Source organism: Notolepis coatsorum (genome assembly GCF_963971535.1).
Source record: "Notolepis coatsorum genome assembly, contig: SCAFFOLD_129, whole genome shotgun sequence".
NCBI classification, from domain to species: domain Eukaryota; kingdom Metazoa; phylum Chordata; class Actinopteri; order Aulopiformes; family Paralepididae; genus Notolepis; species Notolepis coatsorum.
In genome coordinates, this window is record NW_028174297.1 from 721347 (window position 1) to 746197 (window position 24851).

The window sequence follows — 24851 nt, forward strand, 5'->3', positions numbered from 1 at the left end:
TGTGTCTCTGAGAGCAGAGCTTTACTTTAACATACAACTACTGTGTCTCTGAGAGCAGAGCTTTACTTTAACATACAACTACTGTGTCTGAGAGCAGAGCTTTACTTTAACATACAACTACTGTGTCTGAGAGCAGAGCTTTACTTTAACATACAACTACTGTGTCTGAGAGCAGAGCTTTACTTTAACATACAACTACTGTGTCTGAGAGCAGAGCTTTACTTTAACATACAACTACTGTGTCTGAGAGCAGAGCTTTACTTTAACATACAACTACTGTGTCTGAGAGCAGAGCTTTACTTTAACATACAACTACTGTGTCTGAGAGCAGAGCTTTACTTTAACATACAACTACTGTGTCTCTGAGAGCAGAGCTTTACTTTAACATACAACTACTGTGTCTGAGAGCAGAGCTTTACTTTAACATACAACTACTGTGTCTCTGAGAGCAGAGCTTTACTTTAACATACAACTACTGTGTCTCTGAGAGCAGAGCTTTACTTTAACATACAACTACTGTGTCTGAGAGCAGAGCTTTACTTTAACATACAACTACTGTGTCTGAGAGCAGAGCTTTACTTTAACATACAACTACTGTGTCTCTGAGAGCAGAGCTTTACTTTAACATACAACTACTGTGTCTCTGAGAGCAGAGCTTTACTTTAACATACAACTACTGTGTCTCTGAGAGCAGAGCTTTACTTTAACATACAACTACTGTGTCTGAGAGCAGAGCTTTACTTTAACATACAACTACTGTGTCTGAGAGCAGAGCTTTACTTTAACATACAACTACTGTGTCTGAGAGCAGAGCTTTACTTTAACATACAACTACTGTGTCTGAGAGCAGAGCTTTACTTTAACATACAACTACTGTGTCTCTGAGAGCAGAGCTTTACTTTAACATACAACTACTGTGTCTGAGAGCAGAGCTTTACTTTAACATACAACTACTGTGTCTGAGAGCAGAGCTTTACTTTAACATACAACTACTGTGTCTGAGAGCAGAGCTTTACTTTAACATACAACTACTGTGTCTCTGAGAGCAGAGCTTTACTTTAACATACAACTACTGTGTCTGAGAGCAGAGCTTTACTTTAACATACAACTACTGTGTCTGAGAGCAGAGCTTTACTTTAACATACAACTACTGTGTCTGAGAGCAGAGCTTTACTTTAACATACAACTACTGTGTCTCTGAGAGCAGAGCTTTACTTTAACATACAACTACTGTGTCTCTGAGAGCAGAGCTTTACTTTAACATACAACTACTGTGTCTGAGAGCAGAGCTTTACTTTAACATACAACTACTGTGTCTCTGAGAGCAGAGCTTTACTTTAACATACAACTACTGTGTCTCTGAGAGCAGAGCTTTACTTTAACATACAACTACTGTGTCTCTGAGAGCAGAGCTTTACTTTAACATACAACTACTGTGTCTGAGAGCAGAGCTTTACTTTAACATACAACTACTGTGTCTGAGAGCAGAGCTTTACTTTAACATACAACTACTGTGTCTGAGAGCAGAGCTTTACTTTAACATACAACTACTGTGTCTGAGAGCAGAGCTTTACTTTAACATACAACTACTGTGTCTGAGAGCAGAGCTTTACTTTAACATACAACTACTGTGTCTGAGAGCAGAGCTTTACTTTAACATACAACTACTGTGTCTCTGAGAGCAGAGCTTTACTTTAACATACAACTACTGTCTCTGAGAGCAGAGCTTTACTTTAACATACAACTACTGTGTCTCTGAGAGCAGAGCTTTACTTTAACATACAACTACTGTGTCTCTGAGAGCAGAGCTTTACTTTAACATACAACTACTGTGTCTCTGAGAGCAGAGCTTTACTTTAACATACAACTACTGTGTCTCTGAGAGCAGAGCTTTACTTTAACATACAACTACTGTGCTCTGAGAGCAGAGCTTTACTTTAACATACAACTACTGTGTCTGAGAGCAGAGCTTTACTTTAACATACAACTACTGTGTCTCTGAGAGCAGAGCTTTACTTTAACATACAACTACTGTGTCTCTGAGAGCAGAGCTTTACTTTAACATACAACTACTGTGTCTCTGAGAGCAGAGCTTTACTTTAACATACAACTACTGTGTCTCTGAGAGCAGAGCTTTACTTTAACATACAACTACTGTGTCTGAGAGCAGAGCTTTACTTTAACATACAACTACTGTGTCTCTGAGAGCAGAGCTTTACTTTAACATACAACTACTGTGTCTCTGAGAGCAGAGCTTTACTTTAACATACAACTACTGTGTCTCTGAGAGCAGAGCTTTACTTTAACATACAACTACTGTGTCTCTGAGAGCAGAGCTTTACTTTAACATACAACTACTGTGTCTCTGAGAGCAGAGCTTTACTTTAACATACAACTACTGTGTCTGAGAGCAGAGCTTTACTTTAACATACAACTACTGTGTCTCTGAGAGCAGAGCTTTACTTTAACATACAACTACTGTGTCTGAGAGCAGAGCTTTACTTTAACATACAACTACTGTGTCTCTGAGAGCAGAGCTTTACTTTAACATACAACTACTGTGTCTCTGAGAGCAGAGCTTTACTTTAACATACAACTACTGTGTCTCTGAGAGCAGAGCTTTACTTTAACATACAACTACTGTGTCTCTGAGAGCAGAGCTTTACTTTAACATACAACTACTGTGTCTTGAGAGCAGAGCTTTACTTTAACATACAACTACTGTGTCTGAGAGCAGAGCTTTACTTTAACATACAACTACTGTGTCTGAGAGCAGAGCTTTACTTTAACATACAACTACTGTGTCTGAGAGCAGAGCTTTACTTTAACATACAACTACTGTGTCTCTGAGAGCAGAGCTTTACTTTAACATACAACTACTGTGTCTCTGAGAGCAGAGCTTTACTTTAACATACAACTACTGTGTCTCTGAGAGCAGAGCTTTACTTTAACATACAACTACTGTGTCTCTGAGAGCAGAGCTTTACTTTAACATACAACTACTGTGTCTGAGAGCAGAGCTTTACTTTAACATACAACTACTGTGTCTCTGAGAGCAGAGCTTTACTTTAACATACAACTACTGTGTCTCTGAGAGCAGAGCTTTACTTTAACATACAACTACTGTGTCTCTGAGAGCAGAGCTTTACTTTAACATACAACTACTGTGTCTGAGAGCAGAGCTTTACTTTAACATACAACTACTGTGTCTCTGAGAGCAGAGCTTTACTTTAACATACAACTACTGTGTCTGAGAGCAGAGCTTTACTTTAACATACAACTACTGTGTCTCTGAGAGCAGAGCTTTACTTTAACATACAACTACTGTGTCTCTGAGAGCAGAGCTTTACTTTAACATACAACTACTGTGCTCTGAGAGCAGAGCTTTACTTTAACATACAACTACTGTGTCTCTGAGAGCAGAGCTTTACTTTAACATACAACTACTGTGTCTCTGAGAGCAGAGCTTTACTTTAACATACAACTACTGTGTCTCTGAGAGCAGAGCTTTACTTTAACATACAACTACTGTGTCTCTGAGAGCAGAGCTTTACTTTAACATACAACTACTGTGTTCTGAGAGCAGAGCTTTACTTTAACATACAACTACTGTGTCTCTGAGAGCAGAGCTTTACTTTAACATACAACTACTGTGTCTCTGAGAGCAGAGCTTTACTTTAACATACAACTACTGTGTTCTGAGAGCAGAGCTTTACTTTAACATACAACTACTGTGTCTCTGAGAGCAGAGCTTTACTTTAACATACAACTACTGTGTCTGAGAGCAGAGCTTTACTTTAACATACAACTACTGTGTCTGAGAGCAGAGCTTTACTTTAACATACAACTACTGTGTCTCTGAGAGCAGAGCTTTACTTTAACATACAACTACTGTGTCTCTGAGAGCAGAGCTTTACTTTAACATACAACTACTGTGTCTCTGAGAGCAGAGCTTTACTTTAACATACAACTACTGTGTCTCTGAGAGCAGAGCTTTACTTTAACATACAACTACTGTGTCTCTGAGAGCAGAGCTTTACTTTAACATACAACTACTGTGTCTCTGAGAGCAGAGCTTTACTTTAACATACAACTACTGTGCTCTGAGAGCAGAGCTTTACTTTAACATACAACTACTGTGTCTCTGAGAGCAGAGCTTTACTTTAACATACAACTACTGTGTCTCTGAGAGCAGAGCTTTACTTTAACATACAACTACTGTGTCTCTGAGAGCAGAGCTTTACTTTAACATACAACTACTGTGTCTGAGAGCAGAGCTTTACTTTAACATACAACTACTGTGTCTCTGAGAGCAGAGCTTTACTTTAACATACAACTACTGTGTCTCTGAGAGCAGAGCTTTACTTTAACATACAACTACTGTGTCTCTGAGAGCAGAGCTTTACTTTAACATACAACTACTGTGTCTCTGAGAGCAGAGCTTTACTTTAACATACAACTACTGTGTCTCTGAGAGCAGAGCTTTACTTTAACATACAACTACTGTGTCTGAGAGCAGAGCTTTACTTTAACATACAACTACTGTGTCTCTGAGAGCAGAGCTTTACTTTAACATACAACTACTGTGTCTCTGAGAGCAGAGCTTTACTTTAACATACAACTACTGTGTCTCTGAGAGCAGAGCTTTACTTTAACATACAACTACTGTGTCTGAGAGCAGAGCTTTACTTTAACATACAACTACTGTGTCTGAGAGCAGAGCTTTACTTTAACATACAACTACTGTGTCTCTGAGAGCAGAGCTTTACTTTAACATACAACTACTGTGTCTCTGAGAGCAGAGCTTTACTTTAACATACAACTACTGTGTCTCTGAGAGCAGAGCTTTACTTTAACATACAACTACTGTGTCTCTGAGAGCAGAGCTTTACTTTAACATACAACTACTGTGTCTCTGAGAGCAGAGCTTTACTTTAACATACAACTACTGTGTCTCTGAGAGCAGAGCTTTACTTTAACATACAACTACTGTGTCTCTGAGAGCAGAGCTTTACTTTAACATACAACTACTGTGTCTCTGAGAGCAGAGCTTTACTTTAACATACAACTACTGTGTCTCTGAGAGCAGAGCTTTACTTTAACATACAACTACTGTGTCTCTGAGAGCAGAGCTTTACTTTAACATACAACTACTGTGTCTCTGAGAGCAGAGCTTTACTTTAACATACAACTACTGTGTCTCTGAGAGCAGAGCTTTACTTTAACATACAACTACTGTGTCTGAGAGCAGAGCTTTACTTTAACATACAACTACTGTGTCTCTGAGAGCAGAGCTTTACTTTAACATACAACTACTGTGTCTCTGAGAGCAGAGCTTTACTTTAACATACAACTACTGTGTCTCTGAGAGCAGAGCTTTACTTTAACATACAACTACTGTGTCTGAGAGCAGAGCTTTACTTTAACATACAACTACTGTGTCTCTGAGAGCAGAGCTTTACTTTAACATACAACTACTGTGTCTCTGAGAGCAGAGCTTTACTTTAACATACAACTACTGTGTCTCTGAGAGCAGAGCTTTACTTTAACATACAACTACTGTGTCTGAGAGCAGAGCTTTACTTTAACATACAACTACTGTGTCTGAGAGCAGAGCTTTACTTTAACATACAACTACTGTGTCTCTGAGAGCAGAGCTTTACTTTAACATACAACTACTGTGTCTGAGAGCAGAGCTTTACTTTAACATACAACTACTGTGTCTCTGAGAGCAGAGCTTTACTTTAACATACAACTACTGTGTCTCTGAGAGCAGAGCTTTACTTTAAAACATACAACTACTGTGTCTGAGAGCAGAGCTTTACTTTAACATACAACTACTGTGTCTGAGAGCAGAGCTTTACTTTAACATACAACTACTGTGTCTGAGAGCAGAGCTTTACTTTAACATACAACTACTGTGTCTCTGAGAGCAGAGCTTTACTTTAACATACAACTACTGTGTCTGAGAGCAGAGCTTTACTTTAACATACAACTACTGTGTCTCTGAGAGCAGAGCTTTACTTTAACATACAACTACTGTGTCTCTGAGAGCAGAGCTTTACTTTAACATACAACTACTGTGTCTCTGAGAGCAGAGCTTTACTTTAACATACAACTACTGTGTCTGAGAGCAGAGCTTTACTTTAACATACAACTACTGTGTCTCTGAGAGCAGAGCTTTACTTTAACATACAACTACTGTGTCTCTGAGAGCAGAGCTTTACTTTAACATACAACTACTGTGTCTCTGAGAGCAGAGCTTTACTTTAACATACAACTACTGTGTCTCTGAGAGCAGAGCTTTACTTTAACATACAACTACTGTGTCTCTGAGAGCAGAGCTTTACTTTAACATACAACTACTGTGTCTGAGAGCAGAGCTTTACTTTAACATACAACTACTGTGTCTCTGAGAGCAGAGCTTTACTTTAACATACAACTACTGTGTCTGAGAGCAGAGCTTTACTTTAACATACAACTACTGTGTCTCTGAGAGCAGAGCTTTACTTTAACATACAACTACTGTGTCTCTGAGAGCAGAGCTTTACTTTAACATACAACTACTGTGTCTCTGAGAGCAGAGCTTTACTTTAACATACAACTACTGTGTCTCTGAGAGCAGAGCTTTACTTTAACATACAACTACTGTGTCTCTGAGAGCAGAGCTTTACTTTAACATACAACTACTGTGTCTCTGAGAGCAGAGCTTTACTTTAACATACAACTACTGTGTCTGAGAGCAGAGCTTTACTTTAACATACAACTACTGTGTCTCTGAGAGCAGAGCTTTACTTTAACATACAACTACTGTGTCTCTGAGAGCAGAGCTTTACTTTAACATACAACTACTGTGTCTCTGAGAGCAGAGCTTTACTTTAACATACAACTACTGTGTCTCTGAGAGCAGAGCTTTACTTTAACATACAACTACTGTGTCTCTGAGAGCAGAGCTTTACTTTAACATACAACTACTGTGTCTCTGAGAGCAGAGCTTTACTTTAACATACAACTACTGTGTCTGAGAGCAGAGCTTTACTTTAACATACAACTACTGTGTCTCTGAGAGCAGAGCTTTACTTTAACATACAACTACTGTGTCTCTGAGAGCAGAGCTTTACTTTAACATACAACTACTGTGTCTCTGAGAGCAGAGCTTTACTTTAACATACAACTACTGTGTCTCTGAGAGCAGAGCTTTACTTTAACATACAACTACTGTGTCTCTGAGAGCAGAGCTTTACTTTAACATACAACTACTGTGTCTGAGAGCAGAGCTTTACTTTAACATACAACTACTGTGTCTGAGAGCAGAGCTTTACTTTAACATACAACTACTGTGTCTGAGAGCAGAGCTTTACTTTAACATACAACTACTGTGTCTGAGAGCAGAGCTTTACTTTAACATACAACTACTGTGTCTGAGAGCAGAGCTTTACTTTAACATACAACTACTGTGTCTGAGAGCAGAGCTTTACTTTAACATACAACTACTGTGTCTCTGAGAGCAGAGCTTTACTTTAACATACAACTACTGTGTCTCTGAGAGCAGAGCTTTACTTTAACATACAACTACTGTGTCTCTGAGAGCAGAGCTTTACTTTAACATACAACTACTGTGTCTCTGAGAGCAGAGCTTTACTTTAACATACAACTACTGTGTCTCTGAGAGCAGAGCTTTACTTTAACATACAACTACTGTGTCTGAGAGCAGAGCTTTACTTTAACATACAACTACTGTGTCTCTGAGAGCAGAGCTTTACTTTAACATACAACTACTGTGTCTCTGAGAGCAGAGCTTTACTTTAACATACAACTACTGTGTCTCTGAGAGCAGAGCTTTACTTTAACATACAACTACTGTGTCTCTGAGAGCAGAGCTTTACTTTAACATACAACTACTGTGTCTGAGAGCAGAGCTTTACTTTAACATACAACTACTGTGTCTCTGAGAGCAGAGCTTTACTTTAACATACAACTACTGTGTCTCTGAGAGCAGAGCTTTACTTTAACATACAACTACTGTGTCTCTGAGAGCAGAGCTTTACTTTAACATACAACTACTGTGTCTCTGAGAGCAGAGCTTTACTTTAACATACAACTACTGTGTCTCTGAGAGCAGAGCTTTACTTTAACATACAACTACTGTGTCTCTGAGAGCAGAGCTTTACTTTAACATACAACTACTGTGTCTGAGAGCAGAGCTTTACTTTAACATACAACTACTGTGTCTCTGAGAGCAGAGCTTTACTTTAACATACAACTACTGTGTCTCTGAGAGCAGAGCTTTACTTTAACATACAACTACTGTGTCTCTGAGAGCAGAGCTTTACTTTAACATACAACTACTGTGTCTCTGAGAGCAGAGCTTTACTTTAACATACAACTACTGTGTCTCTGAGAGCAGAGCTTTACTTTAACATACAACTACTGTGTCTGAGAGCAGAGCTTTACTTTAACATACAACTACTGTGTCTGAGAGCAGAGCTTTACTTTAACATACAACTACTGTGTCTGAGAGCAGAGCTTTACTTTAACATACAACTACTGTGTCTGAGAGCAGAGCTTTACTTTAACATACAACTACTGTGTCTGAGAGCAGAGCTTTACTTTAACATACAACTACTGTGTCTGAGAGCAGAGCTTTACTTTAACATACAACTACTGTGTCTCTGAGAGCAGAGCTTTACTTTAACATACAACTACTGTGTCTCTGAGAGCAGAGCTTTACTTTAACATACAACTACTGTGTCTCTGAGAGCAGAGCTTTACTTTAACATACAACTACTGTGTCTCTGAGAGCAGAGCTTTACTTTAACATACAACTACTGTGTCTGAGAGCAGAGCTTTACTTTAACATACAACTACTGTGTCTGAGAGCAGAGCTTTACTTTAACATACAACTACTGTGTCTCTGAGAGCAGAGCTTTACTTTAACATACAACTACTGTGTCTCTGAGAGCAGAGCTTTACTTTAACATACAACTACTGTGTCTCTGAGAGCAGAGCTTTACTTTAACATACAACTACTGTGTCTCTGAGAGCAGAGCTTTACTTTAACATACAACTACTGTGTCTCTGAGAGCAGAGCTTTACTTTAACATACAACTACTGTGTCTCTGAGAGCAGAGCTTTACTTTAACATACAACTACTGTGTCTGAGAGCAGAGCTTTACTTTAACATACAACTACTGTGTCTCTGAGAGCAGAGCTTTACTTTAACATACAACTACTGTGTCTCTGAGAGCAGAGCTTTACTTTAACATACAACTACTGTGTCTGAGAGCAGAGCTTTACTTTAACATACAACTACTGTGTCTGAGAGCAGAGCTTTACTTTAACATACAACTACTGTGTCTGAGAGCAGAGCTTTACTTTAACATACAACTACTGTGTCTGAGAGCAGAGCTTTACTTTAACATACAACTACTGTGTCTGAGAGCAGAGCTTTACTTTAACATACAACTACTGTGTCTGAGAGCAGAGCTTTACTTTAACATACAACTACTGTGTCTCTGAGAGCAGAGCTTTACTTTAACATACAACTACTGTGTCTCTGAGAGCAGAGCTTTACTTTAACATACAACTACTGTGTCTCTGAGAGCAGAGCTTTACTTTAACATACAACTACTGTGTCTCTGAGAGCAGAGCTTTACTTTAACATACAACTACTGTGTCTGAGAGCAGAGCTTTACTTTAACATACAACTACTGTGTCTGAGAGCAGAGCTTTACTTTAACATACAACTACTGTGTCTGAGAGCAGAGCTTTACTTTAACATACAACTACTGTGTCTGAGAGCAGAGCTTCACTTTAACATACAACTACTGTGTCTCTGAGAGCAGAGCTTTACTTTAACATACAACTACTGTGTCTCTGAGAGCAGAGCTTTACTTTAACATACAACTACTGTGTCTGAGAGCAGAGCTTTACTTTAACATACAACTACTGTGTCTCTGAGAGCAGAGCTTTACTTTAACATACAACTACTGTGTCTGAGAGCAGAGCTTTACTTTAACATACAACTACTGTGTCTGAGAGCAGAGCTTTACTTTAACATACAACTACTGTGTCTCTGAGAGCAGAGCTTTACTTTAACATACAACTACTGTGTCTGAGAGCAGAGCTTTACTTTAACATACAACTACTGTGTCTCTGAGAGCAGAGCTTTACTTTAACATACAACTACTGTGTCTGAGAGCAGAGCTTTACTTTAACATACAACTACTGTGTCTCTGAGAGCAGAGCTTTACTTTAACATACAACTACTGTGTCTCTGAGAGCAGAGCTTTACTTTAACATACAACTACTGTGTCTCTGAGAGCAGAGCTTTACTTTAACATACAACTACTGTGTCTCTGAGAGCAGAGCTTTACTTTAACATACAACTACTGTGTCTGAGAGAGCAGAGCTTTACTTTAACATACAACTACTGTGTCTCTGAGAGCAGAGCTTTACTTTAACATACAACTACTGTGTCTGAGAGCAGAGCTTTACTTTAACATACAACTACTGTGTCTGAGAGCAGAGCTTTACTTTAACATACAACTACTGTGTCTCTGAGAGCAGAGCTTTACTTTAACATACAACTACTGTGTCTGAGAGAGCAGAGCTTTACTTTAACATACAACTACTGTGTCTCTGAGAGCAGAGCTTTACTTTAACATACAACTACTGTGTCTGAGAGCAGAGCTTTACTTTAACATACAACTACTGTGTCTGAGAGCAGAGCTTTACTTTAACATACAACTACTGTGTCTCTGAGAGCAGAGCTTTACTTTAACATACAACTACTGTGTCTGAGAGCAGAGCTTTACTTAACTTTTCACTCTGGGTGAAAGATCTATTGGTGTAGATTTGGTGTAGAAAATGGACAAAAATCATCCAGGGTCTTGTGTCCTTGTCTCCTGACCCCAGGTCTGTTTGGCATGGCCGACCGCATCCTTCCCCGCTGGCAGACTGGGCCTTCAGAAGAGCGTCCAGACCAGCCTGAGGGTGAGGGCGGGGGACGCGGTCCAGCTGCACCCCCTGAGCGGGGCCCTCCTGCAGGCCGAGGAGCTGCTGCTCTCCACCAGGTGAGCTAACCCTAACCCTAACCCTCTCCACCAGGTGAGCTAACCCTAGCCCTAACCCTCTCCACCAGGTGAGCTAACCCTAACCCTAACCCTCTCCACCAGGTGAGCTAGCCCTAACCCTCTCCACCAGGTGAGCTAACCCTAACCCTCTCCACCAGGTGAGCTTGCCGGCCCGCGGCTTATGTTGTGGAATTACGGGTCAGTAGCCAAATCATTTACATTCAGTCATTTAGTCATTTAGCTGAAACGCTTTTATCCAAAGCGACTTACAAGTTCTGTACGACAAGTCATCAGGAAGGTTCTGTACGACAGGTCATCAGGAAGGTTCTGTACGACAAGTCATCAGGAAGGTTCTGTACGACAAGTCATCAGGAAGGTTCTGTACGACAGGTCATCAGGAAGGTTCTGTACGACAGGTCATCAGGAAGGTTCTGTACGACAGGTCATCAGGAAGGTTCTGTACGACAGGTCATCAGGAAGGTTCTGTACGACAGGTTATCAGGAAGGTTCTGTACGACAGGTCATCAGGAAGGTTCTGTACGACAGGTTATCAGGAAGGTTCTGTACGACAGGTCATCAGGAAGGTTCTGTACGACAAGTCATCAGGAAGGTTCTGTACGACAGGTCATCAGGAAGGTTCTGTACGACAGGTCATCAGGAAGGTTCTGTACGACAGGTCATCAGGAAGGGCACAACTGAGTAACAATGTTCATCAAAGTGTTGCGTGTTACAGTGTAGGTTAGTTTATTAGGACAAGTGCATGACAGTAAGGTTAGTTAGGGTTAGATTTTATTTTTATTATTTTCTATTATTATTATTTGAGATAATGGTTGAAGAAGTGCGTCTTTAGTCGACAACGAAAGGCCCAATCAGTGATCCAAAACGTAAACAAATGGGTAGCCCCAAACACCAAATATACCAAATAGGAATCGTAAAAACAAAAAGGCATGTATTCTGCTTCACGACAGGTTAACTAGATAGTTCCAAATAACAAATCTATGAACAAACTCTTCCGATATATATATATATATATATATATAAATAAACCTCACGTTGATACGGTCACCAAATAAATCACAGATTGGGGTTTTTTTGGTAAATAAATACTGAACTTTGGCGAATCAAGAGGCATGTTGTGTGAAGGACATGGGGCCACATAGTCACACACGGTCACACATGTAGGGGTGTTAAAGTATGATACTATGAAACATTACTATTGTTTTTAGCCGTTTCATTCAACAGGAGGTCAAAATCATTGGTACCTGCAACAAGAAGCTATGAGTGACACAGTGAATACATGGAATAGTGATGAAATGTGATTATAATGTGATTAGAAAAGACATCTATCCCCCTTGCTACGGACAACCTGTGTTCATGTACAGTAGCTATAAGTGTTTGAGGTTATTAGTAGGGATGTGCATTTGAAGGCATATCAATATTCAAATATGAAATAAAAAATAAATGTTGCTCAATCGGTTAACTGAACTAATCCCTCTTTATTTTAGTATAAACATTATATATATATATATATATATATATATATATATATATATATATATATATATATATATATATATATATATATATATATATATATATATATATATATATATCACCTAAACATCAAATCCAGGGCTTATCTGTCAAACACTCACCCTGAAGTTGTTGAAACGGTCCAACTTCTCTAAACTTCAGTCTAAACAAAGATTCAAGATTCAAGATTTCTTGTCATGTACAGTTAAACAGACAGTTAGTTTATTGTCATGTGTACAGTTAAACAGACGGTTAGTTTATTGTCATGTGTACAGTTAAACAGACAGTTAGTTTATTGTCATGTGCACATTTAAACAGACAGTTAGTTTATTGTCATGTACACAGTTAAACAGACAGTTAGTTTATTGTCATGTGCAGTTAAACAGACAGTTAGTTTATTGTCATGTGCAGTTAAACAGACAGTTTGTTTATTGTCGTGTACAGTTAAACAGACAGTTAGTTTATTGTCATGTGTACAGTTAAACAGACAGTTAGTTTATTGTCATGTGCACAGTTAAACAGACAGTTAGTTTATTGTCATGTGCAGTTAAACAGACAGTTAGTTTATTGTCATGTGTACAGTTAAACAGACAGTTAGTTTATTGTCATGTACAGTTAAACAGACAGTTCGTTTATTGTCATGTGCAGTTAAACAGACAGTTAGTTTATTGTCATGTGCAGTTAAACAGACAGTTAGTTTATTGTCATGTGCAGTTAAACAGACAGTTTGTTTATTGTCATGTGTACAGTTAAACAGACAGTTAGTTTATTGTCATGTGTACAGTTAAACAGACAGTTAGTTTATTGTCATGTGCAGTTAAACAGACAGTTAGTTTATTGTCATGTGCAGTTAAACAGACAGTTAGTTTATTGTCATGTGTAGTTAAACAGCCAGTTAGTTTATTGTCATGTGCAGTTAAACAGACAGTTCGTTTATTGTCATGTGTAGTTAAACAGACAGTTAGTTTATTGTCATGTGCAGTTAAACATACAGTTAGTTTATTGTCATGTGCACAGTTAAACAGACCGTTAGTTTATTGTCATGTGTAGTTAAACAGACAGTTAGTTTATTGTCATGTGCAGTTAAACAGACAGTCAGTTTATTGTCATGTGTACAGTTAAACAGACAGTTAGTTTATTGTCATGTGCAGTTAAACAGACAGTTAGTTTATTGTCATGTACAGTTAAACAGACAGTTAGTTTATTGTCATGTGCAGTTAAACAGACAGTTAGTTTATTGTCATGTGCACAGTTAAACAGACAGTTAGTTTATTGTCGTGTGCAGTTAAACAGACAGTTAGTTTATTGTCATGTGTAGTTAAACAGACAGTTAGTTTATTGTCATGTGCACAGTTAAACAGACAGTTAGTTTATTGTCATGTGTAGTTAAACAGACAGTTAGTTTATTGTCATGTGCACATTTAAACAGACAGTTAGTTTATTGTCATGTGTACAGTTAAACAGACAGTTAGTTTATTGTCATGTGTACAGTTAAACAGACAGTTAGTTTATTGTCATGTGCAGTTAAACAGACAGTTAGTTTATTGTCATGTGCAGTTAAACAGACAGTTAGTTTATTGTCATGTACACAGTTAAACAGACAGTTAGTTTATTGTCATGTGCAGTTAAACAGACAGTTAGTTTATTGTCATGTGTACAGTTAAACAGACAGTTAGTTTATTGTCATGTACAGTTAAACAGACAGTTAGTTTATTGTCATGTGTACAGTTAAACAGACAGTTAGTTTATTGTCATGTACAGTTAAACAGACAGTTAGTTTATTGTCATGTACACAGTTAAACAGACAGTTTGTTTAAACTGACAATTTTCCGTACAATGAAAATCGTACTTTGCTAGTCCGCCCTTCACACAATACTTAACTAAAACATTTTTACAATTTAAATACAAGCCAGTGCTAAAAAAAACAAGGTAAAAAGATTTTTTTTAAAGGATATAAGATATATACAAGGCACAGTGAGTAACATTGCACGTTCCGATTCACAGTGTTTACGATATAAAATGGAGGTGACAGTAAATGGAGGTGACAGTAAATGGAGGTGACAGTAAATGGAGGTGACAGTAAATGGAGGTGACAGTAAATGGAGGTGACAGTAAATGGAGGTGACAGTAACTGGAGGTGACAGTAAATGGAGGTGACAGTAAATGGAGGTGACAGTAACTGGAGGTGACAGTAACTGGAGGTGACAGTAAATGGAGGTGACAGTAAATGGAGGTGACAGTAAATGGAGGTGACAGTAACTGGAGGTGACAGTAAATGGAGGTGACAGTAAATGGAGGTGACAGTAAATGGAGGTGACAGTAAATGGAGGTGACAGTAAATGGAGGTGACAGTAAATGGAGGTGACAGTAACTGGAGGTGACAGTAAATGGAGGTGACAGTAAATGGAGGTGACAGTAAATGGAGGTGACAGTAAATGGAGGTGACAGTAAATGGAGGTGACAGTAAATGGAGGTGACAGTAAATGGAGGTGACAGTAAATGGAGGTGACAGTAAATGGAGGTGACAGTAAATGGAGGTGACAGTAAATGGAGGTGACAGTAAATGGAGGTGACAGTAAATGGAGGTGACAGTAAATGGAGGTGACAGTAAATGGAGGTGACAGTAAATGGAGGTGACAGTAAATGGAGGTGACAGTAAATGGAGGTGACAGTAAATGGAGGTGACAGTAAATGGAGGTGACAGTAAATGGAGGTGACAGTAAATGGAGGTGACAGGGGGTCACAGCAGCAGTCTGTCTGACATGTTGAATGGATTAGAACGTTACGTTCGTTATTTCTACTCAAAGTGGCATTTGATTCAACATGTCAGCGTCCACAAACTCCACACAGACTCTCCGTCGACGTTTTGAGAAGTTGGACAGTTTGACAAATAAGTCTCCTAGATTTGATGTGTAGGTTTGATTTGATTTTTATTTGTCTCGCACATAGAAACATAAAACAAGTTTAAAAAACAAAAAGGTAAATAGTCAAAGACTATTTCCATACAATAAGGGCTAGATCCACAAAGAATGGATTGCATGTTGAGCTGTACTGTGTTGTACCCATTCTGCAATCTGTTAATAAAACGTTCATTCAATCAATCAATCTGCACGGTGATTGATTGAATGAAAATGTTATTAACAGATTGCAGAATGGGTACAATACAGTACGGCTCAATACACACAATTGTTAAGGGGATGCAGACCAGAGAAAGACTTTCGTCTTGTTTACATCAGGGTCCCCCATTTTCAATTCATAATGAATTGTAAGTAAGGGTGCAATTAGCACCGTGCAATCCAGTCTTTGTGGATCTAGCCTTAAGTGTTCGAGAAGGAACAGGGGGAAGTAAAAAAAAACGTATCAAGCCCTGCCCATTTCTTACAATATTTTACATTATAATTTAATATAACAAATAATGAAAAATTAAATAAAAGTACAGTTTTTTTCCAATTATCCAAATGAGAAAAAATATTAGGCAGTCACATTACTGCTCAAGCTCCTCTCTCTTATATGTGTCCATAAGTGCTTGTTTATAGCTACCTTTAAATGTATTGATATTTTTGCTTAATTTTATACTCGCATCCAGACCATTCCAGAGTGATACCCCACAAACTGCAATGCACATACTTTTAAGAGTTGTAGGTCATATGCAGATGTGATGTGTAGGTCATATACAACAGAATGCCTATACTAAAATAAAGAGGGGTTTGTGAAAAACACAAACTGAAACTAGGATTCAACGATTCTGAAGCTGAACTTATTGGAGTAGGAAGGTTGAAACCAAGTGACCTAGTGACCTAGTGACCTACTCCTCCACTGGCACACACATCCTCCCCAAGTGTGGGCTGCAAGCAGTAAGTCGAGCAGACACAGGAGATATGAATCAAGAATAAAAAGATGATTTAATTAATATTTGAATTCCATGTTGTTGCTCTCTTGAATACCAGTAAATACACATGTCCACACTTCTGAGTGTTGATAAAGACAGGTGAGACCCAGAGGCAGCACGGACCAACCCTGGATGATGATTTGTATGATTAGTAAATGCTGCCATCTTCTGGTCAGTCATGTGCAACTGCAGCTGGGCTGTCCATGAGGGGGGGGGGGTGTCTTGGATGGGGATGTGGTAGGGACATGCCTTCGAGCAACATTGTACTATTGTACTTATTTTATTATGCCTATTCTTAAATCTGCACGTTTACATTGCACTACTTTTATTGTCTTTTATATACCTATTCTTATGTCTGAAATGTATGCAATTTCTTTTATTTTGTCAATTTGTGTGCTGATTTTATGCCTATGTTAATTTTTATACTAAATTGCTGTGGTGCACTCTGGACTGAGAGTACTATGTAGATAGGTATTATTAATATTTATTATTGTTATATTGTAGAAATGTGTGCATTGAAATGTCTGCAACGTCTCGACTACATTGAAAAGGAGGATGACCTCAGTTGTAATATCGAGAATAAATAAATAAAGGTTGATGATGATGACATTACCCAGTCAGTCTTTTCTTCCCGGGAACCTTAACCCTTTCACTGCCACACCACAGAAGGTTAGCCCTTTTACTATCACACAATCGACGGCGATGCTCCATCATTAGCCTCATTAGCTCCGCTCCGCATCCGCGGAGCTAATGATGCTAATGATGGAGCATCGCCGTGTGATAGTAAAAGGGCTAACCTTCTGTATTGTCACAGTGAAAGGGTTAACCGGCTGTGGTGTGGCAGTGAAAGGGTTAATTAATTGTGTTCCTCTCTCACTCAGGCAGAAGGATGCCACGCTGGAGACAGAGGAGTTCACTAACTTCTTCCTCCGGTCTTTAGGTGAGTCAGTCGCTTCAACACCTGGATGTACTGGACACACAGTGGCTCGGGAGGTAGAGCAGTCGTCTGGTAATCCGGAGGTTCCCGGTTCGATTCCCGCTCCTCCCGGGCAGCGTGTGGAAGTGTCCTTGAGCAAGACACTTAAGTTTAACCCCTAATTGCTCCCGATGAGCAGGTCGGCACCTTGCATGGTGTGTGAATGTCTGAGTGAATGGGTAAAATGTGAGGAACAAATTGTAAAGCGCTTTGGATAAAAGCTGTTGTATAAATGCAGCCGTTTACCACAGGGATTAAAACGCTCCGTCTTGAGACGGATTTCCGTCAATTTGATTCGGAGTCGTGACGGATTTTCCGTCAATTGGCTACCTGGTATAATATGATTAGTATATGGGAACAAAATAAGCCCTGCCAATCTGTTGGTGCATCCAATGTGTTTTGATGTGAGGACGTCTAGTGTGAAATACGGTATCGGTATCAAACTACATTTGATGATCTAATATATGTATTTGTGGCTATAACTCACGTTCTGCAGAATGCTGCAGAAAACGATAAAAACATATTTATACTTTAGACCATATTTTAGTATGAATATGTGAATGAAAAAGTAGAACGTTGCTACATCCTAAACGATAGATACTTGACGTTGAATGGGCCATAGTAATGTCAATTTAGCACTACAATTTAAAAAGTTATAGCCCTGCAAAGAAGGGGAACATCTCCATAGACAAATAGAGCTGGCAGAGGACGGTATAAGGATGGATATAAGCGTGGCAGAGAAAGGGTTAATGTCAACGGCTCATTCAATTTCTCAAATCCATCAAACCGCATCGTATCAGACATTTTAATCCCAGTTACAATATCACAATAACGTGTGAGTGACAGTGATACAATTCAACAATTCACAGATAGGATGCAGCACGGCCGCGCCTGCTCTGCTCGCGGACAAGGGATGGACATTAAGTCTATCTCTGTTTTGTTTACTGTTTTTCCTTTGCCTAATGGCTTACTTTATGTATGTGTATGTCTTCTACTTTGTATTTTTTTGTCTATCCATACATGTTGTTGCATAGTTTACAAGGAGGAAGCTGTAAAGTAGCTTGATAAAAATAATGGGACCTAATCATGTAAATCTGATTAGCTGGAATGTGAAAGGTATTTCAAACAAAACGAAAAGATATAAAATTATTACATATTTGAAATCCCTATCATGTGATTTGGCAATGCTCCAGGAGACTCATCTTAATGAAATAGAATCAGTTAAATTGAAACAAAGATGGGTAGGTCAAGTGTTCTCAGCACGTCCCCAAGGACTTCAAAATTGCGAGGGTGACCCCTCTGCACAAAAAGGGCAGCAAATTAGACCCAGGCAACTACCGCCCTGTTTCTATTCTCACCTCCATCTCGAAAGTCATGGAAAAAATAGTCTACGAACAGGTCGAAAAGTACCTAGCGGAAAAAAATCTAATCTACGAATTCCAATCTGGCTTCAGAACATCCCACTCCACTGACACATGCCTTCTCTATTTGAATGACCACATCAAACAAGAGGTGGACGCAGGCAAATACTGCGGCATGGTCATGCTGGACCTACAAAAGGCCTTTGACACGGTCAATCACTCCATTCTGATTGACAAGCTAAAAGCAATTGGTTTTGATAGTCTATCAGTGAGCTGGATGCAATCCTACCTTGAGGGGAGGGAACAGATGGTGGAGGTAAACGGTACCCTATCCCCCCCCCTCACAGTGAGCTGTGGTGTTCCACAAGGAAGCATACTAGGACCGCTACTGTTCCTAATTTATGCAAATGACATGTCGTCAGCTTGTGACTGCAACTTGTTCCTGTTTGCGGACGACTCAGCCCTGCTGGTCTCTGACAAGAACAAGTTACAGGTTGAAAAAACCCTCAGCTCGGAACTAGGCAGAATCTGCATATGGCTCGCTGATAACAAACTATCATTACACCTGGGCAAAACAGAGTCCATTCTCTTCGGTTCAAATAACAAACTCAGCAAGACCGACGGCTTCTCAGTTACAGTGGGTGACAATATTGTCACAAGGAAAGATGAAATTACCTACCTGGGTTCCATCCTAGAGGCTAATCTCTCCTGTGACAAAATGGCATCCAATGTAATAAAAAAAGTCAACCAACGAACTCGATTCTTGTACCGGATCTCCTCTCTGGTAAACAAGAATACCCTGAAGACTCTGGCAGGAGCACTCATTCAGGGGTACTACGACTATGCTTGCACCTCATGGTACCAAAGCACCTCAAAGGCGCTAAAAACAAAATTACAAACATCTCAAAACAAACTGGTCAGACTACTGCTTGACCTTACTCCTAGAACCCACCTCACCCCTGCCCACTTTGACAACCTAGGATGGCTTAGAGTAGACGACAGAGTACAACAACTTGCAATGGGCCTGGTCTACAAGATACACTACACGACCAAGGTACCCATGTACATGTCAAAATACTTCCCAAAGGTCAGTGAATACCACGATCACAACACCAGAGGGAGCTCCACAAATCATGTAAAACCCAGATTCGGCTCAAATAAGGGACTAAACACGTTTAGCAATTATGCCACATCAATGTGGAACGCCCTGCCTAAAGCTGTAAAGGAATGTGGATCACTACCCACTTTCAAAACCTCTCTCAAGGGACACCTACGGGAGACTGCAATTCAACACTGGCCCCTGTAAATATCCTAACCCAACCCCCTCCAATGTACAGTCATTTACCTAGTATGGTTTTGTCAATAGTCCAATGTACAATTTTGTTTGTTTGTACAGTGTCTCCCCCCCCCCAACCACCTCCAATGTAAATTACCCAGTATGGTTGTCAATATCCCAATGTACCCAACCCCCCCCACCCAACCTCCTCCAATGTACAGTTTCTACGTCAAATGTATATACTCCCCTTTCTTGACTCCTTCTGTATCACAAACAGTACTGTATTTGCAAATCTGGTATGTCATAAATGTATAGATGTAGCAGTACTGACTATCTGTATGTCATGTATGTCATATATGTCCTGATGAATTGAAAATGGGGGACCCTGATGTAAACAAGACGAAAGTCTTTCTCTGGTCTGCATCCCCTTAACAATTGTGTGTATTGAGCTGTACTGTATTGTACCCATTCTGCAATCTGTTAATAAAGTTTTCAATCAATCAATCAAAACCAGGCAGTGGAGCCTCTAGAGGGGTAAGCATCCTGATTTCAAAGAAAATATCATTTAAACTTTCAAAACAAATAGTTGATAAAGATGGTAGATATATAATATTGTCAGGTATTTTACTAAATGAAAAATGTACCTTAGTAAATGTATATGCTCCTAATACGGGACAGAATACTTTTTTGTCAAAGCTGAATCTGGTGCTGGCAGAATTAGCAGATTATCCCATTCTGATGGGTGGGGACCTAAATTTGGTTAGCAATGCCTCGATTGATAGGTCTGGGTGCCCCCTCCCACTAGACGGAGCATTGTCAAGTGCACTTAAAGAAATGCAAAACTCACTTGCATTAACCGATATTTGGCGTGTTGTCAACCCTGACACACGTGAATATACTTTTTACTCCCACGCTCATAATTCATATTCCAGGATTGACTATTTTCTCTTCTCACAATCCTTGGTGGGTAATGTAATTGATTGCAAAATTCATAACATACTTTTATCAGACCATGCGCCCCTGTCAGTCCTTTTTACTCCTGCTGTAATTAACAATAAAACCAAACAATGGAGATTTAATAACTCCTTATTGAAAGATCAAGTTTTTGTGTCTATGATTGAGGAGAAAACACAGGAGTACATTAGTATTAATCTTACATCAGTCCAGTCAGTGCAGACTGTATGGGAGGCTTATAAGGCAACCTGTAGGGGCTGGATTATAAACTACTCAACAGCTAAGAAAAAGGAAAAAATGGCAAGGAAACATGGTCTGATTACTGAACTTAAGTCCTTGGAAACTAGTCATATGTTGGACCCTGACAATTTAGAACTGAAAAAAGCAGTGTTGGTTATAAAAACAGAATTACAAGCAATTCTACATGAGGAAAATGCATTTGCCCTCTTTCAGTTGCGTCGAAAATATTATGAATCTGGCGATAAGGCTGGTGAAATGCTTGCTCTCAGACTGAAGCAGCAAGAAAATCGTCAATCAATCTCTAGCATATATGATGAAGATGGCTCTCTGATTTGTGAACAACTTCAAATCAATAAAGCATTCACTAAATTTTATAGCACACTGTATAAATCAGAATGTTGTACGAGTGAAGAGGAAATGAAAAACATTTTCAGAGATATAAATCTCCCAACCCTCTCTGAAGAAGAAAGGGAATCACTGGATACACCTATCACGGAAAATGAAATTAAATCGGCTATCAAATCCCTCTCAACCGGTAAAACACCGGGTGATGATGGCTATACAAGTGAATTTCTTAAGTGTTTCCAAGTCACTCTTACACCACTTCTAATATTGCTGTTTAATGATATAGTGGCCAATCAATCCATGCCGCTAACCATGCGGCAAGCTACTATTTCATTGATTCCAAAACCTGGCAAGGATCACTTGCAAATGTGTAATTTCAGACCTTTGAGTATTTTAAATAATGATTATAAGTTGTTTGCGAAGGTCCTTGCAGGGCGATTGGAAAATGTTATAGCCTCATTGATTCATATTGATCAGGCTGGCTTTGTACAGGGTCGTCTAGCTTCAAATAACATGAGGAGGCTAATGCATGTCATGTCAAGGGCGGGGGCCTCCCATCATCCAGCGATGGCAATATCGCTGGATGCTGAGAAAGCCTTTGATCGAGTGGAGTGGAAATATCTGTTTTATGTACTACCTAAATATGGATTTGGTCCGGTTCTCATGAACTGGATAAAGGCACTTTACCATGAACCGGTTACGTCAGTCAGAACAAATGGTATAAGGTCTGATCCATTCCATCTCTATCGATCTACCCGCCAAGGATGTCCGGTTTCACCGCACATTTTTATTCTTTCCCTCGAACCACTTGCCTGTGCTATACGTGCTCATAAAGAAATCAGTGGTATTCGTATATGGTAGTTGTATTATGTATTATTATGGTAGTATTATATGGTAGTTGCTGATGACATATTATTAACACTAACAAATCCTAGCCATTCCATCTCTCAAGTGCTAAAGCTTATAGATACATTTGGTAAATGTTCGGGCTATAAAGTGAATTATAGTAAAAGTGAAGCTATTCCACTTAACAACCTAACTTTTCAATCACATCTGGGTTCTGCTCCTTTCAATTGGAAGCCAAAAGGAATTAAATACCTGGGAATTAAAATCCGATCTCCCATTGAAAAAATGGTTGAGTTAAATACATCTGACCTTTTAAAGAATATAAAGGAGGACATCAAAAGATGGACAGTCTTGCCTTTATCCCTTTGGGGCAGATCTGATATTATAAAAATGAATTTGTTACCAAGGCTAGCTTTTTTGATGTCCTCTATACCTTTAAAGTTCCCTCCTAGTTGGTTCAAAGAAATAAACAAATTATTTTCTGGCTTCCTATGGAACAACAGAAAACCTAGAATCAGCCATAAAAAACTTATAAAACCAAGAAATAGTGGAGGAATAGGACTACCAGATATCCACCAATATTACATAGCATATAACTCAAGATACCCCTTGCAGTGGGCTTACAATAGTGTGAGACAGATTGGCAGCTGGGAATGGCTTGAAGAACAAATTATAGAAGAACATAACAAAGATCTATCTCTTTCAATGTTGTGGTATAACCCAAAAATCACTCCCAGACTGGACAATCCGCTTTTAGAATTTTCATGTGAAATAGTGAAAATCTTACATAAACGCCTGACCTTTAGTGGATATTCCTTACCATCATGTCCATTATGGAAAAACCCTTTGCTCTCTGCAGGAGGTAAAATCCTTAAAAATAATGTATGGCAACAACATAATATAACACAGGTGGGCCAAGTGATCGAAAGGGGAAATATGATACCTTTTAATGAACTTAAAACACAGTTTGGGCTGAAAGACACAGAATTTTTATCTTATTTACAAATACAATCAGTTATTAAATCATTGTTGTCTAAAGGCATAGCTATAGGAACAAACGGAGTCATGGAAGAGACATTAAGGGGAATTACAGGCAGGAAAGGCATTGTTTCTGCAATGTATAAACTATCATGTTCAACCACCCCTGATACCAATACCCAAACTAAAGTCCAATGGGAGCGAGACATGGGTATATCCATATCTGAAACACAATGGGAAGCAGCACTTAGGAATAGTACAAAAATATCAAAATGTGTTAGATATAAAATTATACAATTAAAGATACTACACAGGGCCTATATAACACCCTGTACATTGAATAAAATGAATCACACCCTACCCAAATTGTGCTGGCATGGGTGTGGAGTAGAGGGTACGCTCATGCACTTGCTGTGGCACTGCCCGCTTGTTAGGACATTTTGGTTGGACATTGCTGAGGACCTGTCAGTTACTCTCCAAATTGACATTAATCCTTGCCCTATAATGTGTATATTGGGTGTAAAAATGGACACTGCTCAAGCAAAGATTGTAAATAATACTGTAGCACTGGCTTTTCTAGCATGCAAACGGATTATTTTAATGAACTGGAAAGAACGCAAACCGAACTGCTTCAGAATGGAGAACTGGCGCAAGGACTTCATGGACTTGCTATCGATGGAACAGGCTGCTCTGTCTCTTCAAGAGAGTGATAGGCCCGATGGCCTTCAAGGTCCCCTGAACTTTATTAGATCACTATCTGGAATAAGTTTGTCTACTGAACCTTTGTAACGCTCTGCAACCCCCCCCCCCCCCTCGCCCCTTGTTGTTATTGTTATTATTATCATTTCTTGTCTTGTTTTGTCGTGTATGTATTGTCTTGTTTGAGGAAAAAAAAAAAAAAACTTTAAATATCAAAAAAAACAATTCACAGATTCAGATTCCTCATAATTCATAATCCACAGTCCACACATAGACACTTCAATTTATGCTTGAATGAAACACAATCCGGGCGCTCCGTTAAGCAAATACACTCACAGCCGAGAATATGAAACTAATCCGAGCCAAACGCCCGATAGGTTTCATTCATTAAAAATATCCCTGCGGGATTCACATTTGCAATGCGCCGTTATTAAAATAACCACATCCACATGCAGTGTGTATCGCGGCTCCGAGCGCCGTATATATAACGTGCATTATTTAGGACAAAGTAAATTTAGTATCAGCATTTTATGTCTATTATTTTACATTTCAAAAGGCCCCTCTAGGAAAACGAAGCACAAAAACATAATTCAGAATGGTATAATGCAGATCTACACTGTGATAATTATTTCAGGAAGCGAGCTGCATTTCTTTGCGAGGGTGTGGCCATGGTTCATCC

General features: G+C 39.2%; 1 protein-coding gene across 1 annotated transcript in view; it reads left to right on the forward strand.

Annotated features, from left to right (window-relative positions):
* Positions 1-17437, forward strand: part of LOC311247594 (ATPase family gene 2 protein homolog A-like) — a gene marked incomplete at its 3' end in the record, with an annotated part of 42232 nt that extends 24795 nt beyond the window's left edge. Inside the window, exons 3-4 of the mRNA XM_084338623.1 lie at positions 10918-11075; positions 17379-17437. Coding sequence (XP_084194749.1) covers positions 10918-11075; positions 17379-17437 — 217 coding nt within the window. The remainder of the gene's footprint in view (positions 1-10917; positions 11076-17378) is intronic.
* Between the last annotated feature and the right edge of the window lie 7414 nt (positions 17438-24851).